Here is a 21,530-nt window from a genome sequence, read left to right on the forward strand (position 1 = left end):
CAGGAAGGATCAAGGAAGGCTCCCGCTGCTGCCCCAGCTCCCTGCGCATGCGCACAGCCGACACCCACTCCGAGTCAATGAAGAGGCAGGGCCGATAATCTCCATTCAAAAGGCTGTGGCTGTTCACTTGGGAAATAAATGGAGGGGCAAGTTCTTAGTAAAGAAAGACCAGGAGTGAAAATGATACGCAAACCTAGTAAGATTAGATGAAGGTCAGCAAAACACAGGAACATTTGATCCCAAATCAGTTTCTTAAAAAAAAAAAAAAATCTCTTTAACTCTAGTGTATGTCACCAACTGACAATATCTCCCTTCTACTGTGTTCTGGATGATGCTGTCCAGTGCTCCTGGAAAATGCACCTACTTGCTTGGAACCTCGTGTAGCTGTTGGTTCGTCGAATCAGCTGGAAGGCCTTCTGGAAGCCCCCCGCGTGCTGAGTGGGGCTGTCAGAAGGCTTGACGTTGCTAAGGAAGGTGGACATTTTCCTCTTAGTCTCGCTGGTGGCTGGGGACAGGAAGGTCTTGTAGCACTGGTCCAGGGAGCAGGTCCTCACGGCGTCTGCTACAGTCAACACGGAAATCTGGAAGAAGGGAAAAAAACAAAACAAAACACCTGTCAGCCTCCCATGGGAGGTTTCTCTGTTTTTATCTGGTCTTTAGCATTCCAGAAGAGCCAAAAGAATGAGACAGGTTATCAAACAGTTTTGGGGAAGTTAATAAACAAGCAAACAAATAAACGATGGTGGCATAAATCTATCACACCTGAAAGGGAAAACGAAAGAAAAAACTTGTAAAGATGGAAAAGCACAAGCTCCGCACTCCCTGCCTTGGCATCAAACCCCTCCAGGACAGGGCAGAGCTGCCCCAGAGGGCCAAGATGGTGCATCTTTAAGGGAGGAGGAAACCCCATCTTTCTCGGGTGCCCCCGGGGCTCCCAAGACTGTGCATCTTTAAGGGAGGAGGAAACCCCATTGTTCTCCGGTGGTTTCAAACTGCTGACCTGGCAGTTAACAACCCAATGTGTAAGCAATGGGCCACGAGGGCTCCTTCAACATGGAAACATGAGGGGGAAATCCTAGAGTTTGATGTTTGTGTTCCAACACGAAGCCGGCAGTATAGTGTTTGTAAATACCATTAACCACCACCGCCACCAACATAAATGCACGACACCCTGAGATGTGGAGAAGAATCTGAGCGAGCATGCAAACTCACCATCTTGGTGTCCAAACTTCGGGTTGGGCGTTGGGGCACGGGGTGTGTGTTTACTACAAGCGGATTACTGAGCAAAACCTTTGGAGTTGGAAAAGTCAAAATGATGGAGTAGCAAGTGCTCACAGGCAATAAATTACCACTTGCTGTAAACACACCTAGCTCGGGACTGCTCTGGAGATTAGTAAACCTCAGCCCCTCTCCTCCTCTCTCACCTCCAATTAATCGTGAGATAAAGCTCAGACGCCCACCACTATCAACAACCCTCGCCCTTCGCCCTCAGCGTTAACTTCCAGGGGGAGAGCTAGGGCTGATGGGAGGCGCTCCCAGCAGAAGCCACAGAGGCATGGGAAGACTGGGGGTGGTTGGCGGGGCTGCCTCACACGGAACAAAAACTAATGTGTGCCCCATTCCCAAAGTCATTTTAAAGGTGGCTTAAAAAAGAATGAAAAAGAGTAAGACGTATCGCACGACGACGTCCTTGAAGAGAAGGCACAGGGGCTCACTGGCACAGCAGTCACCTTGTCGTGTTCATCGATAGCACTAAGGATGACCTGGGCGGCGTCCTTTGCTATCTGCAGCTGGGTGTCCGTCACGGAAGCGCCGTGGTCCAGGATCACCACGATGTGCTTCGACTGAGGCCGGACCGTGGAGACGTAGATGGGCCTAGAGGGGCGAGAAGCAATCTGGGGTCAATCCTGGTTTGGGTGGGAGGCCTCACCATAAGGCAGCTGTGAATACCAACACTGGGTGGGTAGACCAGCACTGACGTGGATTTTTTTCAGAGGAAAGCACAGGATGCTGAAATCAAAGTGCTGGTACCTTGAAAACAATACTTCAGCACAACCATGGGTGTGTCTGCGGAACAGAAATCTGTAATGCCTGTCCCCTAAAGATGAAAGGCAATGCGGATAAGCTTTATAAGACACAAACTCCTAAGGCTTTTCCAGCACCCTCAAAAGTGCTCCCTCAGAATGGGTAGGAAAGAAGGAACCGATTACAAGGAACTGTGTGTGACCTCCTCCCTGGGGGACAGACAACTGAAAAGTGGGTGAAGGGAGACGTCGGACAGGGCAAGATATGACAAAATACCAATTTATAAACTATCAAGGGCTCATGAGGCAGGGGGCAGTGGGGAGGGAGGGGAAAAATGAGGACCTAATGTCGGGGGTTTAAGTGGAGAGAAAATGTTTTGAGAATGATGTACAAATGCGCTTTACACAATTAATGTGTGTATGGATCGCCATAACAGTTGTATGAGCCCCTAATAAAATGTTTAAAAAAAAAAAAAGTCCTCCCTCACAGCTATGGTGAGGGTGCTCCCTGTTAAACGGCCCATTTCACTACAGGAAGAGTGCAGTGGGTGTCCAGACAGTGTACGGAGGAGAAAATGGCCCACTGGCCGGTACTGGGCCCTTGTTTGCAGATCTAAGGAGCAGGCAGGGTTGTGCTGCAATGGGACGTGCCCGGGGCACTTACCACCTGCTGTACAGAGAGGCTGTATATATCATGCTGAGCAGACGTCAGAGAACCTTTTGGACTCAGATGGATGAGCAAGAAAGGCCTGCCACTCTCCTTGCCCCAATCAGCCCATGCTAACTTTGTGGATCACAAGGTCTGCTTCATGCTGACTAGAGGGAGGGCCCGGGGTGGGCAGCGCTCTGTCCACGGCGCACCAGAGGCTAACTGGACACATCTAACGCCAGCAGACACACCGTGAGCAGGCTGACGGTGCGGGTAGTTTATTCCTAGGCAAAGCTTCCTGCTAAGATGACCTTTTCCTTTCTGCACGACAGTAATTTACACAAGCCAGCCACCAAAAGGCCCCTTCACCAACCAGTTCACACAATGCCATCAAAAACGTGTCCACGCCTGTCACAGCCACTCTCCTTGCCAGGCTTTGTGTTTGCCAACATTTAAAAAGAAAAGACGAGGGGAAAAACAAAAGCGGGCAAGGGAGAAATGCCTCAAATCAAAGCAGCCTCCTGCTAATGTGCAGAGCAGGCAGGTTGCTGTGAAGAACTTAATGAGGTCTCTATTCACAGTTTTAAAGCCGAAGCAAATTAGGGGGAGCTCAAGAAAGCAAATCAGCCTCAAGAGAATTCTCTCCTTTACGGACATTCCCTCAAACACCAGGCTGCGCTGTGAAACGTTAGGGGCTGGTGGAGTCACAAAAGTTGGGCACACATGAAGGAATGCAAGCAGGGCACCGACGAAATCCCAAATCTGGCTGAGTTCCCACTCACTGTTCACAAGCCCCAAAGTCCTGCCCCCAGACAAATGCACGACTGTTTTCACCAGCGGGTGCCACGGGGCTGGTGAAGAAAGAGGGCCAGGAGAATCCAGGAGAGGTGGCGGCTGACATGGAAGAGGGAAGCAGGGCATCAACAGCGACACCTAGGACCAACACGGGCGTCTCGGCTCCCCAAGGTCACCGGCAAACTGTGGGAGAGGATCGGCCCAAGGCCTTCTTTCCCATCTCAAATCACGTGTGGGCAAAGCATGGGATGTGTCAGCGTGGGCCTCCTCCAGGGGTGAAATGGCTTTCGTGGAACATAAGGACAAGTAATACAAAATGCACCGACTGGTCCTCACCTGCACCACAACTTCAAAGGGCCATTGGGAACTTGCAAGGGCTTTAAGGAAAGAGGCTAGGATGGGTCTAGGGATGGGGCAGCAATCTACGAGGAAGGAAACCTTGATGATGTGGCCAAGGGAAGCGGGATTGCGGCAGATTTCACACAGACAGAGGGGTGGAACGTGGGTGTGGGCATATGAACACCTTCTAAGTTACCTGGCAGAGTGGCGTGCTGGTTTGTGACTGGTTCTCCTTTCCCTTCAGACTCCCCCCAAACACCCCCCACCCCCAGTGGACTCATTAAACCAGGGGTCCTCAAACTACAGCCCGTGGGCCACACGCGGCCTGCCGAGGACATTTATCTGGCCTGCCTGGTGTTTTTGCCCCGCTTGTTTTTTTACTTCAAATAAGATATGTGCAGTGTGCATAGGAATTTGTTCAAAGTTTTTTTTTTTTTAAACTATAGTCCGGCCCTCCAGCGGGTCTGAGGAACAGTAAACTGGCCCCTTGTGATGTTTGAGGACCCCTGTATTAAAAGAAGCATGACTTTTTCATAGCCACAAAGAAAAGCTGGATCACAGGGTCCCAGACTTATTTGGTCCATTGCCTCCTTTTCAGGAAACACAAACCAAAAACTATTCAGCGCCTCCCTTTGGTCCTATAGCCCGTAAACTAGGATAAAGTGCAGGAGCTTTGGCAGCTCCCTTGGATCATTGCAGTGTCTGCCTACATCCTCTCCCCCGTCTCCAGGGGTCATATCACCCATGTGGGAAACAATGAGCATCTCTTTTGCTCCAGCGACAGATGAGCGGAACTAGAAGCCAAAGGCATGGCCTCTGGTTCAGCCTCGGAGACACTCAAGTGATCACCTGGATGTCTAGGGAGGGAGTGGAAGAAAACTTACAACCAAGCAAAGTCTTCCTACGGAAAGCATGGGAGAAGGATTTTCCGGGGGAGAAAACCCTAGACACAATTAAAGATGAAGGGAAGCCAAAGTGATGGTTAATTTAGACTCCAGCCAGAGGCAGGCAAAGCGGGCACCTTGGCTGGCTCCAGATGGTCTGGCATCAAACACCCGATGCTACAAAGGGAAATGGCTAGATTCAAAAGGAAGTGATCTCTGCCCTGGGGGTGCTGTAAATTGATGAGCCTTGTCCTACAAATTATCTCCCTGGTACTGCCCTTCTGGCTACGTACAACCGCATGTCATTTCCGCGTGGAAAGCAGGACGTTCCAGACCTCTGATGCATTACTTTCTGGACAACTCTAAAACGTCTAGCTAGCCGAGGGTTACGCGTCAGTTTTATAAGTATGGCCAAGCGCACAGAGAGAGCTGAGAATCGCAAATCCTCATCTATGCTGACACGCGCTATAAAGCCTTCCGAGGAGGGACTAGAGAGAAGAAGCCCTCATTTTGTCTTAACAAAGACATCTGAAGCTTAAAACAACGGGGCTGCTTCCAACGCTTAATCGCTCTAGGAAACACTCTGCTTTATTGGGCTTGCTAGATCATGCCCAAGAGGTTCTGGACGTCACCACCTGCCCTTCCCTGGGTCTGCCTGTTAAATGGGGCACACACTTCAGAATAGGGGAAGCACATGTTTCTAGACAAACAGTCCACACAGTCTAGAGGTGGCACCTCCACAGGTGGGGATCTGAACTGCATAGAAATCACTCTTGCACAGCAATGAAAATTTTAGCAGGCAAGCCAACCTACCTACTGCGATGCTCGTAGCTGCCCTTACAGCGGAACTTGTGGGCCGGGAAAACAGTGAAAATTCCTTCTTCGGAACTGAAATACTGCCACTTAATTCCAGGGTTGGATTTCAGGTTGTCTGCAAGAACTGAAAGAGTGGGGGAAACGAAATGCAACCATGAAATCCACAGGTGCACGCAGGCAGCGGCATCAGGCATCTGTTTTGCATAATCTGCTGGTAGTATGAAGAAAACCCATTAGATATAAGGTGATAAATTTTCTACTGAAAAATTTTTTTTCTTTCCTTAAGAAATACCCCACCAATAGAAAGTTACAGTGTCTGAGTCAAATGGAACAATCATTCTTAACACAGTATGTCACCATACTGTTTTTACCAGTGTGAGAGAGTGATTTGCACTAATCAGTCCCTCAACTTGGGTGGTCTCTGTTGGGGTACACTTGCTGGTTTGAGGTGCCTTCTCTCCCTGTGGACACAGTCCTGTTAATAGGACTAGTCGCCAGAGGAACTAGACTTGTGACTTCGCCTTCACTCCACCTTCTCATTTCACATGAGGGCAAGGGCACTTGAAATACTCCAAAAGCCAAACTCATTGTCATCGAGTTGAGGCCTACCCACAGAGACCCTATAGCAGTGGTTCTCAACCTGCCTCATGCCGCGACCCTTTCATACAGTTCCTCATGTGGTGATGACCCCCCCAACCATAACATTATTTTCGTTGCCACTTCATCACTGTCATTTTGCTATTGTTATGAATCAGGAGACCCCTGTGAAAGGGTCGTTCAACCCCCAAAGGGGTCACGACCCACAGGTTGAGAACCGCTGCCCTATAGGCTAGGGTAGAACTGCCCAGGTGGGTTTCCGAGACTGTAAGTCTTTACGGGAGCACCAAGCCTTAGCTTCCTCCACAGTTGAACTTTCAGTTAGCAAGCTAACTCTAACCCCTACGCCACCAGGGCTCCTACTTGAAATACTAGAACCAGGATAATTCAATAACAGCTCCAAACCCACTGCTATCGACCGAGCTGATTCTGACTTACAGCGTTACTACAGAGCAGAGGAGAACTACTCCCTAGGGTTTCCAAGACCATGAATCTTTGTGGGGGCAGACGGCCTCATCTTCCTCCGGCGGAGTGGCTGGTGGGGTCACACTCCTGACCCTGAGATCAGCACCCAATGCATAACTCCCTACACCACCGGCCTGTATTTGGACAAAGGCTTTCCACACATGATCTCATTCAATCCTCACAGGAACCTTAGGCTAGAAATTGTACAGGGGTGTTTCAAAGAGTTGGTGAAAAGGAATGAAAAGGTAAGGGGAGTTTTCTTTTTTCTAAATCATTTTATTGGGGGCTTGGATAGCTCTTATCACACTTCATATATACATCCATTGTGTCAAGCACATTTGCTGCCACCATGATTTTCAGAACTTTTTTTTTCTGGGTACAATGTACTTTATTTATGGTATACGACAAGGTCGGGCTCTCTAAGCCCCTCCCCTTCCTTCAGGGGGTCTGGATGGAATATCCTCAGTGTTTTGAGGGATTGAATTAGGGGCAAAGTCTCCCCAGCAGCTGAGGGCCTCTCTTCCTCTAGTGCCGTGGCTGGGGCTGGTGGTCCAGGGGGGCTCTTACTCCTTGGAGGCCGTGTGGACCATGAGGTCCACCACTCTGTTGCTGTAGCCAAGTTCATCGTCATACCAGGAAATGAGCTTGACAAAGTGGTCGTGGAGGGCAATGCCAGCCCCAGCATCAAAGGTGGAAGAGTGGGGGGTCACTGTTGAAGTCACAGAAGACAATCTGGTCCTCATTGTAGCCCAGGAAGCCCTTTAGGGGACCATCAGCTGGCTGCTTTAGCACTTTCTTGATGTCATCGTACTTGGCAGCTTTCTCCAGACGGCAGGTGAGATCCATGACGGACACATCGGGGGTGGGGACACGGAAGGCCGTGCCAGTCATTTTGCCATCCAGCTCCGGGATAACCTTGCCTACAGCCTTGGCAGCGCCAGCAGATGCGGGAATGATGTTCTGAGCAGCCCCACGGCCATCACGCTAGAGTTACCCTGAGGGGCCATCCACAGTCTTCTGGTTGGCAGTGATGGCATGGACTGTGGTCATGAGTCCGTCCACGATGCCAAAATTGTCATGGATGACCTTGGCCAGGGGGGCTAAGCAGTTGGTGGTGCAGGAGGCATTGCTGACAATCTTGAGGGAGTTGTCATACTTCTCGTGGTTCACGCCCATCACAAACATGGGGGCATCAGCAGAAGGGGCAGAGATGATCACCCTTTTGGCACCGCCCTTCAAGTGAGCCCCAGCCTTCTCTACAGTGGTGAAGACACCAGTGGACTCTATGACATACTTAGCACCGGCCTCAGCCCACTTGATGTTGGCGGGATCTCTCGCTCCTGGAAGATGGAGATGGCCTTCCCATTGACGATAAGCTTCCCATTCTCAGCCTTGACACTGCCATTGAACCTGCCGTGGGTGGACTAATAGTGGAACATGGAGACCATGTAGTGCAGATCAACGAAGGGGTCATTGATGGCAACAACATCCACTTTGCCAGACAGGAAAGCAGCTCTGGTGACCAGGCACCCAATTCGGCCAAATCCGTTCACTCCGACCTTCACCATCATGTCTCTGGGGTGCAGCAGCGATTGCACAGGAATGGGAGAGGCGGCTGCTGTCACACAAGGAGGAGCAGTGAGCCTCAAGACATTTTTAAAAAATCATTTTACTGGGGCTCGTACAACTCTTATCACAATCCATACATCCATACATTGTGTCAAGCACATTTGTACATTTGTTACCATCATCATTCTCAAAACATTTTTTCCTACTTGCGCCCTTGATAGCAGCTCATTTCCCCCTCCCTGTTCCACCCAAACAAACCCTTGATAATTTATAAATTATTAGTTTTTCATGTCTTATACAGACCAATGTCTCCCTTCACCTACTTTTCTGCTGTCTGTCCTCCAGGGAAGGGGTTATATGTAGATCATTGTGCTTGGTTTCCCCACTTCCCCTTACCCTCCTGGTATTACTACTCTCATTATTGGTCCTGAGGGGTTTATCTGTCCTGGATTCTCTGTGTTTCCAGCTCTTATCTGTACCCGTGTACATGCTCTGATCTAGCCAGATTTATAGATAAAATTGGGGTCAGGATAGTGGGGGGGGGGGAGGAAGCATTAAAGAACTAGAGGAAAGTTGTATGTTTCATTAGTGCTACACTGCATGCACACTGACTGACTTGTCTCTTCCTTGTGACCCTTCTGTAAGGGGATGTCCAATTGTCTACAGATGGGCTTTCGGTCTCCACTCCGCACCTCCCCTCATTCACAATGATATGATTTTTTTGTTCTGGGTCTTTGATGTCTGATACTTGATCCTATTGACACCTCAGGCTGGTGTGCTTCCATGTGGGCTTTGTGGCTTCTCAGCTGGATGGCCACTTGTTTACCTTGAAGCACAATCTTGTCTTAAAAACTCCAAGACATCCTTCTCTCCCTGTGCTGTCATCAGGGTACTCTGCCTTCTCTAAGTTCCTATGTTCTTTCACTCTGCTCCACAATTCCGTTTTTATGAGATCTTTAATATATATTGGCTACTGCTTTCATGCGGCAAGATATGAGGGAGGGGTTTGAGCAAAGGCAACAATGAAGGAAAAGCACAAGGTGTCTTTGAACACACACACACACAAGTTCAGGGGTAAAATTCACTATCTTTTAACTCCATCTTTCCATGAACTTCTTGAAGCCCCATCCACACAGGCGTGGGTGGTGCGGCGCCATCTGTGGCTATCTGCTTCTGTCGTGATGGAAACGTTACGGGGCGGTTCCACTTGGTCCCAGAGGGCTGCTAGGAGTTAGAAATGGCTGGGTGGCAGTGTGTTCTGTCGTGGAAATGCCTCGTTCACAAAACAAAGCAAGGCAAAACAAAGCCAGATGCCATCCGGCTGATTATGACTCATGGTGGTACCATGCATCTAAGAGTCGAGCTGCCTCCATGGCAGAGACTTTGGGGAAGCAGATTGTCACACTGCCAGCCGTTTCGTTTATAGCTCAATGATTTGCGCCACTCAGGGACCACATTCTCGGCCTTGAACATCCCATGGAGTGAAGTATTATGAAACATGGTGTTGTCATAATAACACTCGTTTCTCTCTCTCTCTCTCTCACACACACACACACACACACACACACACACACACACACACAGCCAATCAAGGACCTGCGTAGGTGACTATGAGGCTGGGATGTCACTCTGATGATGATCCTGGACCACTGACAAAGAACTATCACATAGATTATTTCACATAATGTACATAACACTTTACAAAAGAGGAAACTGTTCAAGTAAGTTAAGTAACATTTCAAAATATCACCAGATTTTATTTCCTTCATCTGAAGTCCCCTTCTCTTCTCATTACCACCCCCTCCCCTCACACATACACTTGATTAGGATTTAATGCCTTGGCCTTAAAACCTAGTACAATGCCAAGTACAGTAAATGCCCAGGAACTATTGTGTGAACAAACAAATAGCCACCATCTACAAAGGAGCTATCAGTGGTAAAGTCACTCTTCAAACAGCTCCTTTCTGGTTCGACTTCTCAATATATCCCCTCAGGCTGAGTATGAAAGGTGGATATAACAGAAAGAATGCTTCCGCACGCTACTGACAATCAGGTACTAACTTTCTCAAATGGGAGATGGCTCGATTTGCAGGGCGTAGCTGTAACTTAGGCTGAGCTATTTGGGCCAGGGTGGACAGCAACCTGGGAAGTCAGGATTTGGAGTTCCCATTCACCACATACCCATTGACTTCCCTCCCTTGGATCCCAAGAAGGGAGGCCTATTCTATCTCCTTGGCATCTGGTATGGTGGCTGGCCTGTCACGCTGGCTCATCATAATGACTGAGTTGAATTCCTCTTGAAGACAGGCAGGCCTTGTTTCAGGTTACAGCTCTTTTGTCTCTAGACCACTGTGTTTTCATCTACTGTTATCCTGACTGCCCATTGGCTGTGTTTGCCCCTTCTTCATTTATTCTTGGCCTCCCCGGTGCAGAGAACTGCCTCATGAGATACAAGCAAAGAGAAAAAAAGATAGACTTCTTACCTACAAAAGACTCACAGACTAATGGAGGGGTCAGAAATACCCACAGGACCCTTTAATAATTATCAGTGCCTGATTAAGGACTCGGATGAGGAGCAAAAATTGGCTATGAACATTCAAAGTTAAGAAGGGTCTTCTTGTTGTTCAACCGAAGGAGCCTGCATGCATCCTACAGCCTACTTAGCAGGCCCTCTGCTGGGCGCTCTGCACACGTCACAGTGGAAGTTCACCATCTGGGACACTGGCTGAGATGGAACCGGCGTGTAAGAGCAGGGGAGTGCAATTTTTTCAGTGGAGTCCCTACTAGAAATACCAATGTGGCAAGAGGGAAGGCCCAGAGCCAAGTTCATCTCTGCCACTCATCAAAGGGCAGGGGACGGAAGTACATGCCACCTGCAGTTTTATGTGGCACGGGTAAAATGCACAATGACAATCTCTCCACTTGTGTCTTTCTCCTTTTGAGCCAGGTTCACCATTTCAAAAAACTTTTCATTAATATAGAGCATTCTTTCTACCATAAACAACATGTTTTGTTTTTTTTGCTGGGGGTTGGGGTGTGGGGTGGGTGGGTAGGGATAGTCTTTCTGAGCATGGTAAATCTTTTTATTTTTCTCCAATTTAAACAATGTGCTAGCACTTAAAAAACATCATGAAGAAAAATGTGGTACACACATAGAATGCCATAATCACCACAAAGGGAAATGAACTTGGGACGCATGCTGCAACATGCACGAACCTTGGAAACAGTGTGGCTGCTGTTAGGTGCTGTCAAGTTGCCTGTATGTCCAACAGAAACACGTCTGGTCGTGCAACACTCCCACAAGTGGTAGATTTGAGCTCCTTTCTCTCTTCTGCATGGTCCCTCTGACACTAGGCTCCAGGTGCGTAAGAGGAAGTCTCCTCAACCTTGCTTCCAATACACACTCAGTCTGGATTTCTTCCACGGAGATTTGTTTGTTCTTCTGGCAGGCCATGGTACTTTCCATCGCTTTCACCAACATGCATTCAGAAAGATATTTCCTCCTTTGACTTTGGATGCTATGTTTCACAAGGCTACGGTGACCGACGATGGTGTGCTTCTTCCATGCGGACTAGTTGATAGCTCACTTAGAAGGCTACTTGTTTGGAGACACGCCATTCAGACCCCAGATGCTGTTTTATCTAATGTCTTATCTTGTGAATGACCTTGCTTTCTTCACGAACGATGTCCTTGTCGTCACTCATTCTCTGAGTCTTCGGTCTTTCAGTATTCAATGCATCAAATCTATTTTTGAGATATGGTCTCTAAAACCCAGGGGGAATATACTCAAGGTTGTAGCTTGGCTCTCTTGGACTTGTTTTAATTTCCTTCAACTTCAACCTGAACTTAGAATATGAGTAAATGATTGTTCCACGGTAGGCCCATGGCCTTGCTTGGGCTGATGATACTGAGCTTCTCCATGGTCCCTTCCCACCGATGCAGTCAATTTGATTCCTCTGTAATCCATCTGGTGAGGTCCATAGGTGTAGCTGCTGTTTATATTGTTGAAAAACCAATGTATTTGAAATGAGAAAGTCATGACTCTACAACATTCTATCACGAGCTCTCCAGCTTCTTAATGTCTATCACCAACGCCAACATGCCGAACCACCCACCTGCTCCTTTTGGTTTCACACGTACGCAATCCAATCTGTAGTAATTATCAATGTATCTCGACTGCATGCTTGAGCAATTTCGAGACTGGCGATAGAAGGATTCTTCATCATGTCTTTGTGGTTGGTGCATGAATTTGAGTAATAGTTCGGTATTAACCGAACTTCCTTTTCGGCTTATGGATCTCATGCTAGCACAGACATCATTATACTTTAAGGTACATCGATACACTGTGATAATCAATATGACACAATTCCTCTTAAATTGGTCATTTCTGGCAGAGTAAACCAGGGATGTCTGATTCCAAATGGCCAGTGCCATTCCATTTCAGCTCAGTACTGCCTAGGATATCAATCTTAATGCTATCCTTTTCATTTTTGGCTAATTCTAGATATTTCATGTGTGTGAGATTGTATATTAGTGTTCCTTTTGCTATAGATTTATTAAGAGAGCATGTGGTTTCAAATGTCCATATGCCAAGAGGCCATCACTGGGACAGAAGAAGGAGGGACTGTACGGTATGAAATCGAGGGTTGCATCCTTCTGTTCTGCTTCTCCCTTTCATATGCGGAGCAACCGACCACCGAGAAGCCAGGCAATATAAAGAGCATGGCATAAGGATCAGAAGAAGATTTATCAGCAATCTTCGATATGCAGATGACACAACCTTGCTTGCTAAAAGCTAAGGGAATTTGAGGCACCTGGTACAGATCGAAGACTCTTGCTGTCAGTCGGTATGGATTACAACTCAACATAATGCAACCCGGTATCCTCACAACTGTATCCTGGACTGCTAGAAGAACAAGCAAACCTGTCTTGTGAGAAGCACAGTCATCACAGTCAGCACAGAGAGACGTTGTCTCTTGTACTTTGGTCACATGATCAGGACAGATCAACCCTGGGCAAAGGACATCATACTGGTTAGAAGGTCAATGAAAGAGAGGAAGACCCTCAACATGTTGCAACAGTGGGCTGAAGGAGATCAGCTCTCTTCAGAGAAGCCCCTGGGTGGATTTGAACCTCCAACTTTCAGTTGAAAACTGAGTGTGTTCATAAGTATTTGCATGACCCAGAGACTCTCAGCTTCAAATGAAACAAATAGACCCAAGGAGGTTTTTGGACATGTGAGAATCTCACAGCAGACAAGAGGGGCATAAGACCCCAGGCAGTTTATTATCACACCTATTCCTTCTCCACTCTGCCGGGTGGCCTGCCCTTGCCAAAGTCATCCATTTCCTGGGCTGAGTCCACTACATGCTCTCCAGAGACCCTGGCCTGACTTAAGTGGGTGTAAACATGGAAGAAGCTTTCTCTCTCCCTCATCTCCTGGGCATCTGCAGCCTTAACCTTGATCTCATATTAGCACTGTTCTCCAGGCAGCCCTGCCAACCCTGCAATAAAAAAGGCAAACAGCCTTTGGAAGTAAGGAAAGCTCAATGACCTCATTTAAAAGTAACATCTGTAACAATAAACAGGCTGCACTGAAGCTATTAAAAGGGGAGCCAATGGGAGCAGGAATGTTTTAAAAATAAATCAGAATTCGTACAGGGCAGGATACATTTAGTCTCACCACAAAAGAGCATGCTCCTTCCAGCACTACAGCACAGTATCAAGCAAGGATCCCCAAACTCCCCTGCTGAGGACCTCTTTGGCACCTGATTGAATTTCATCCATTATTTGGTACTAGCACAAAGATGATGGATAGGATGGTAATGAGGACTCCAGGGCCCAGAAGTCATCTATCAATGTGGTGTGCATCCCTGACCTACAGGCAGAGGTGAATGAGAGCCTTATTATCCAACGGGCAACCCAGAGGGGCTTTCCCCATTCATATGCGTCAGTTCAGTATTCCGGCCACTCCAGAACTTGGGCTGGTATCCAAACATAAGGTCCTGCACGCTCACTCTTTCCTTAGAAATGCTGGAACCCATCCAGGAAAAAGCTTGGCAGGCACCCAACCTGTCGGCCATGATGCACAGCATGAGGCTTTAAGTTATTAATGGGCAGGGTTCGTCTCCACACCTAACTCAGGCAGATGCACGTGAAGGAGGCAGTACACCCACGCCTCACTTACCAACATGGTCAGCCTCCAACGACCAGGTCAATATGTGAAATCAACATCCTGTGAGATTTTGGGGGGGGAGGTGTGTGTCCATGGTCAGCACTAGTGTCTCCAGGTGCTCCCCCCACCGCTCCCCAATGGCCTGGAACTCCAGCATATCTTAGAAGCTGTGTGGCTCTGCAGGCACCTTTGCCCACTGTGCCTTCTCCATCACCATGGGGCAAGTGGTTGGGGGGAGTGTGAGGATAGTGAGACTTTGTCTCCCCTACTGAGGGCACTGCTCAGGACGGACCGGTTCCTGGAGAAGGGCGTCAGACCCTTGGTAAGGCGGAAGGGGAAGGAAAACAGGAAGCCCGCCTGGGAGGCCGACAGTGGCTGTGAAAACAGACTCGAACAGGAAGGACTGTGCAGATGGCACAGGACGGAACCGTGCTGCTTCGTTCTCTTGTACATCGGGTCTCTGTGAGTCAGAACCAATTCCCTGGCACCTAGTAAAAACAACGGGTATACATCGTTTTTCCTCCCTGAAGCGTATCCTGAAGCTACAATCCCTTGCTCCCGCAGAAATCCACCAGTCTGTGCCCTCGTCTCCCCTCTCACCGAGGCCACGGGGAGTTCCCAGGTAAAGCGCTCCCCTTCCAGACCCAGACCTGACTGCTGGCCAAAACCTCCTGAGCAGCCGCCACTGGTCTATCCGTTGAACAAAGGCATGGCAATCGCCTTCCCAAAAATCAGTTGATTATAACAGTTCCACAATGGCACTCAATAGCAGCCAACACCACCTTTTCCCCAGTGTTCTCTCTGTTCTAGGTAAGTTCCAGCCCCTCCCTGCTGGACTCTGACACCACAGGCACACAGAGGGGAAGATCTGCAATAAATGACTATTTCTCAATCACTTTTTCATACGTTTGCTTGATAAGTTCTAAAGATTTACCTTCCTCAAATTTCAAACCCAATTAAAGGGGCATGTTAGGACTAAATATAGACCCTATGAAAATGTTGGCTATGGTTTTGCAAAGGATAAACATTCCCTTCTCCCACTACCACAAGGAGCCCTCGTGCAGAGTGGGCTGGGGGCTGGGCTGCTGACTGCAGTCTGAAAGCACCAACCCACTGCGCTGCGGGAGAAAGGTGGGGCTTTCGACCCCCATTAGGAGGCACAGTCTTGGGAGCCCGCTGCGTCCTTCTCTGACCTATGGGGGTTGCTAGGAGTTGGAACTGACTTGCAGGCAGTGAGGGTTTTTTGTGTTGTTGTTTTGTTTTTAATGACACAGGAAGAAAAACTGGTATGAAGGCTCCATGGGTGTATAGTCAGAATGAATTAGTTGTGTGCATTAAGTATGTAGTTTATTGGGTACCAATTATACCTTGATAAAACCCACCCATCTCTTCCTGACAGTCTTGGAAATCTATGGGACACCAACTCTGTCCTACAGGGTCACTGTGAGCTGCTAGGAGAGGACGAGTAGAGCTGTGTAACAAAAACAAGCTTCATAAATGATGTGTCACTTGCCCTCAGTGCATTGCGTGTATCTTCTCTCTGATTTCTGGATGGCAGATCAACTGCTCAGGGTCAGAGGGCAGACTCATGACCACGATCTCTTCCATGTGCCCGTCTTGAGAACTTTTGCTCTTTCTAGAGCCCTGCAGGGTTTCCATGTCACACTGACTACAGACTGAACGAATTACTAAGCAACAGACAGAAAACACACTGAGGATTTCCTTGAGGCAGACAAAATACATAAACACACTGGTGTTGCTCAGTCAAAACAGTCACATCGGTTTGTGAACATATGTAAATAAATACAATGAAAGCACTTGATCAAAAGACATGATTCCATAATTTAAATAAGACATCAGGTTACACTAAAGACTTAACCCAAGAGAGAAACAGTTAATAGTGAACTACTATTACAACAGTTGAGGGGATCCTGTGTCAAAAGAAAGCCTTTGGACCTGAGCCCAAAGCTATTTTGAACTTTCGATCTAATTCAGGTTGGCACTTAGAAATTAGAATGTACTAAGACTGGGAGGCGTTGGGTTCTAATCTCACCACTAAGACTTGCAGCCTCTCTGAACTTAAACATACTATTTATCAAAGAGTATCAAATCCTATCCCTACTTTGCTTAGAACCATTCAAAGGTTCTCTACTGTATTATATCTAGCATGAAATCGAAACTACAATGACCTATGATCTGGCCCCTTTCTATAGTTTACCCTCATTTTTCTCTCTTTAACTCACCAAACTGTACATCATTCCATCCAAGCCTTTTATAAAAGTCAATCCTTAGCCCCAAATCATTTTTTATCCCCTTTTCACCCAGTTGGTTTTGCCTTTAATTTTTCAGATTTGACCTTAAATTTCACCTTATCTGAGAGACCTTTCCTGATCAGCGTGCAAGTCACAACAATTATCCACGCTGACAGCACTCAATGCTTTTCCTTCATAGCAAAAACCTGGCACAATTCTGTGTCTTTATTTTTGTAGCTATTTCCTTAATGTCTCTCACCTGTAAGCGCTGTATGCTGTATGGGGGCAAGGTCAAGTCAGTTTTCTTCACCACCATATTCCCAGTGCTGAACACACACATGCCATGTATGCCAACTCAACTGTTCCTATGTAAAAACGTGAACAAAGACATTGGCCATGGCTGTTGATTCCCATGTCCCGAGACATCTCACAATTTCCTTATCTGGACAGAAAGGGGCCAGCTCACAGGTCATTGTAGAGTTCATGGTAGAGATTTTGGACAGTGTTTTCAAAGAGCCCTAGGGGCCTTGGGAAAACAAGAACCCACACCAATAGCAAGGGGACACACTGCTAGATGTACAATGCGATCAAGTTTATGCAAAAAAGGGAAAGAAAAAGAGAGGAGAAAACAAAATAAGGGCATGTGTAGCAGGATCATTGATTCCTGATTAAAAACAACCACTACCACCATCACACACACAAAATTCTCTGCCAGAGTCCATTACAACCTGTGACAACCCTATAGGACCGAGCAGAATGGGCCTGCGGGTTTCCGGGACAGAAGCTGTAAATTAGCAATATGGGGCTATTTATTAGCCAAGACTATACAAAACAAAATATCCAAACAGTGTTGGTAAGCGCTAGCTAGTTGAGAATGATGGTGAAAACTTACTTCTGCCTCCAGAGAACATGGAATCATCACAGGTGGCTCAGTGTGATCTTCTCTGACGAGCAGAGCAACCAGAGGAAAGTTTTCAGTTCCCAAGCATTGCAGGGTTAATTTCAGGGGCAACAGAAAATCTCACTTCACTCTAAGCTCGAAAAAGCAGGAATGATGCCTTACCTCTCTCTCACTGCCACGGAGTCCATTCCGACTCCCAGCAAGCCCACTCTACAGAGCAGAATTGCCTGTGTGGGTTTCTAAGACCATGGGTCTTTACTGGAGTATAAGGCTTTATCCTTCTCCTGTAGAGGGGCTGCTGATCATTTCAAATGGCTGACTTTGTGGTTAGTAGGCCAACTGGTACCCCACCACACCACCAGGGTGCCTCAGATACCTAAGAGTTGATGATTATTTGGACCAAACCCTGCCGTAAGTGGGGCAGACTATCAGGTGACTGGTAGGATTTGGTTTTGATCCTAAACCGTTTGCTTCTGAATTTGTAGGGTTTTCAGAATGTCTCCCTGTAATCTTCGTATTTGGTCACAAGATCAAGACAAAGCCTCCTCCAGCCAACTCTACATCCTAACCCAGTGATGCTCACCTACTCTAGACTATGAACCCTTGGGAGTCTAGGAAAATCTCTGGATCTTTCTCAGAGTATTTAAAAAGAAAACCTTAAAGATTAAAAAGAAAACATGGAATAGTAGGCATTTTCAAAATATTAGAAATTCTTTAAACTTGTACAAACAGCAGAGTTCTGCTGGTAAAATCAGGTAAGCACTGCACTGCTAACCCCTAGTATGGCAGTTCAAACTCACCAGTTACTCAAGAGGAGAAAGATGAGGGTGGATTCTCATATAAAGATCTAGGGATTTTCTGAGTCACAATTGATTTGATGGCAGTAGGGTTGTTTCCGTTGTTTCTGTGCCTCGGGATGAAGTAAGAAAGATGCAACGGTGGACGTAATATCACCCCTAACTTGGAAATACAGAAAAGCATACACGACAGTTGGATTTCATGTCAATTTGATAGTGCCTGTGGGGAGGTCGACGTGGAGTCCAACCTATCATTCAGGTCACATCCTGATGCTGACTCCTTGGGGGTGTGGGCCTTTTTATAAAAGAACCACTGGGAACTTGTCTCTCTTGTCCCCTTTCACCTTCCTGCTTGCTGGGATTGGCTCTGGCTCTTGGCTGGACGCCTAAGTGGCACGCTTACCCTGGAGCTGTGGTGTCCTGTCACTGATCCATGCACTCTGTACCCACTGGCCTGCGACCTGCTAGCTTCCTGCGTTGTCTTCCTCCTTCATCCAACAGCAGCTGTGTGAGTCTGAAGAGGGCTCTGATTTGCATCAGACAGGGACTTGAGTTGATCTAGGTTGGGCTGCTTTCTTGATATAAAATTCTTTCTTGATGTAAAGAAGTCCTTTCTTATACATGTATGAGTGTCATTGGTTTTATTTCTCTAGAAAACTCAGCCTAACATAACACAAATTTAATTTAGAGATATCTTCAATATGTAAGAGGGAAATAGCTATGATATTTTGGGGGTGACAAGGTCACTGGTATGGCAAGGATTGTTGCATTAATTTTTCAATATCCCAATTTATCTCATAAATGTCACATTTCTCTTTGTGTTCTTTCCTTGTGGACAGGTGCTTGGTGTGGTTACATAAGCTCCTGTCAACTTGCAAAGGGGTGGAGTCTGGCCTTTCAATCAGGTCACAGCCTGATGACCTCATTTTGAGACACACACACACACACACACTCTCTCTCTCTCTCTCTCTCTCTCAGCTTCGTCTTCCTGCTGACAAGACACATGGAGCTACACTAGAGCCCTGGAGATGAAGGAATCATGCGGCGACCCCTGCCAGCACTGAGATGCTTCCACTTCCACTGGATCCAAGACTTTCCACCCACTGGCCTGTGATCTTCCTGCATTCAGTGTCATTGCATGTTTTGCGTGAGTCTGAAGAAGAATTTATAGATTGGTATCGGACATATGGGCTAATATTAGGCTTATGGACTTGATCTGGACTGGGTTGGGATGTTTTCTCAATATATAATTGCTCTTTTATATAAAACTCTTTCTTATACACATGAATTTGTTTCTCTAGTCAATGCAGACTAACACTTGAATAATAGTATACTTTAGGTAACTGCATTATTATTCAATTTTAAGAACTTTCAAATCTGTAGGTTTCGCTTTCATCATTTTCTTGTTTTTCCTTCTAAGTTTTAATTTTGAAGACTCTGTCTCATTCCCCCTACAAAGTTTCTCACATAATGGATATACTAAGTATATTTTAATGGTTTCTGCAACTATATTAGTAATTTAAAATAGAACTATGATTAGATTACAAATCAAATATTTTTGATAAATTGTCTTCAAAGTTTTGTGTTCTTTCACTAGAAACTATAAGTTTTCAAAATGATGGCATTAAAATTCTATTATCGCACCCTCAATTTTCAAACTGGGATGTAATTATCTATAAAAATTAGTTTACTTTTCACAGTCTCACTAACATACAGTTCACGAATCATGCATTTCAGTAGTTAATCAGGGTTGTACAACAATCAATTCCAGGGCATTTCTTCTTTCTACTTGTTGTTGGCTCCCAATTTCCCACCACCCTTCCCCGCCACGTTCCAGTTGGATCTCTTAATCCAGGTTTTGTCACTATAGGTTTACCTAATCTGAGTGTAACATAGAGAAAAACATACAAAATCAAGACAAGCGCCAAACAAATGGTCCAATAACAACGACAGAATGAAAGAGAAAAACCTCAACAGAAAACAAAGCAGAAAGGACTAAAAACTGGGGCAATTACACATCAGACTAAGGCATCACCTTTTGACCCAACGACACTGCAGTATCCACCTGACAATGTACTGTGTCTGATAACAAGGCCTTTCCCAGCCCTGGTCCATAGTCAGAGGGGATTCACCAGAGGCTGAATTCACACGGGGAACCCCGCTAGTGGGTGTGGGGCTTTCATTGCCATAGGTAGCCTTCTGCACACAAGGTGTTCAGAATTTAATTGCTAATACCATTCCCTCCTCTGGGTTTGGATTTTATTATTTACAATTCTTAGATCACACAAACTGGTGTGATTCGTCCATGTGGACTTAGCTGATGTGTCACTGAGATGGCGGCGTGTGTTAAGACAAGTCTTGGAGCTCCCAGGAGCCCTTCTCTCTCACAGCGGGCACTTTTGCACACCTTGCGGTAGTGCTCGGACCTTCAGTGCTCACTTCATGGGGGCACGTCTTGAGCAGGGCTGTGCCATATGGCCTCACTGTTCTGAGATCAGGTGTTGCCTTCACTTAGAATTGCCTTAGAAGTTAGTAAAAAACGAAGTATCATTTATTTATTGGGGAACCCTGGTGGTGTAGTGTGTTATGTGTTGGGCTACTAACTGCAAGGTGAACAGTTTGAAACCCTCAGGGCTCTTCAGGAGCAATATCTATCCTTGTGCCCCTGGGGGATTCTTGGCCGAAGGTTAAAAATCCTTACTTTAAGAGCAATACTTGTTACAAAGGGTTTTCTCACTACAGGGACAGTACCTGTGGGGACTATTATGAAAGTACGTCTAAACAGCTACATGCAGGGTCCAAAGGATATAAAAACATGCATCTATTCCAAATAAAATACTGTCTCTATTTTATACAAATGAAAGTTCATACCTGCTCAGAGAAGATTGAAATGCCTCCAAAAATTCAAACACTGAAATCCTATGATACCTGGAAAAAGCTCAACCACCTCTCTCTAGCCTTCGTCTCCTGACTACACATCCCCAGGAGTCAGAGATAATAGTCAGTAAACAGGCAGATGGAACTGAGATAAAAAATCCTAATGACAGGTTAGGCATTACTCTGGACATCTTACTTGTTTGATTCTGAAATGTCACAATTTGTTTTATGAAGTCAATGTAAGTATTTTCATTTAATGAAGGAGACAACTGAAGCTGAGAGAAGACACGTGACTTAACTATGACCAAGTAGGCCTTAAACTCATGAATGGATCAGCTATGTCACCAAGCTTCCTTCCCTCTGACATACTATCGAGTCCAGATGATGTGT

At 46.6% G+C, this 21,530-nt stretch overlaps 1 protein-coding gene and 1 pseudogene across 1 annotated transcript in view; both read right to left on the minus strand.

Annotated features, from left to right (window-relative positions):
- Positions 1-21,530, minus strand: part of CACHD1 (cache domain containing 1) — a gene marked incomplete at its 5' end in the record, with an annotated part of 257,365 nt that overhangs the window by 59,112 nt on the left and 176,723 nt on the right. The window contains 3 exons of the mRNA XM_004699368.3: positions 365-581; positions 1,731-1,875; positions 5,505-5,631. Of these exons, the coding sequence (XP_004699425.2) occupies positions 365-581; positions 1,731-1,875; positions 5,505-5,631 (489 nt within the window). The remainder of the gene's footprint in view (positions 1-364; positions 582-1,730; positions 1,876-5,504; positions 5,632-21,530) is intronic.
- LOC105978312 lies at positions 7,133-8,137 on the minus strand (annotated as a pseudogene).

The sequence above is a fragment of the Echinops telfairi genome, unplaced genomic scaffold (assembly GCF_000313985.2).
Source record: "Echinops telfairi isolate 266 unplaced genomic scaffold, ASM31398v2 ScPeMD7_443;HRSCAF=831, whole genome shotgun sequence".
Lineage (NCBI taxonomy): Eukaryota > Metazoa > Chordata > Mammalia > Afrosoricida > Tenrecidae > Echinops > Echinops telfairi.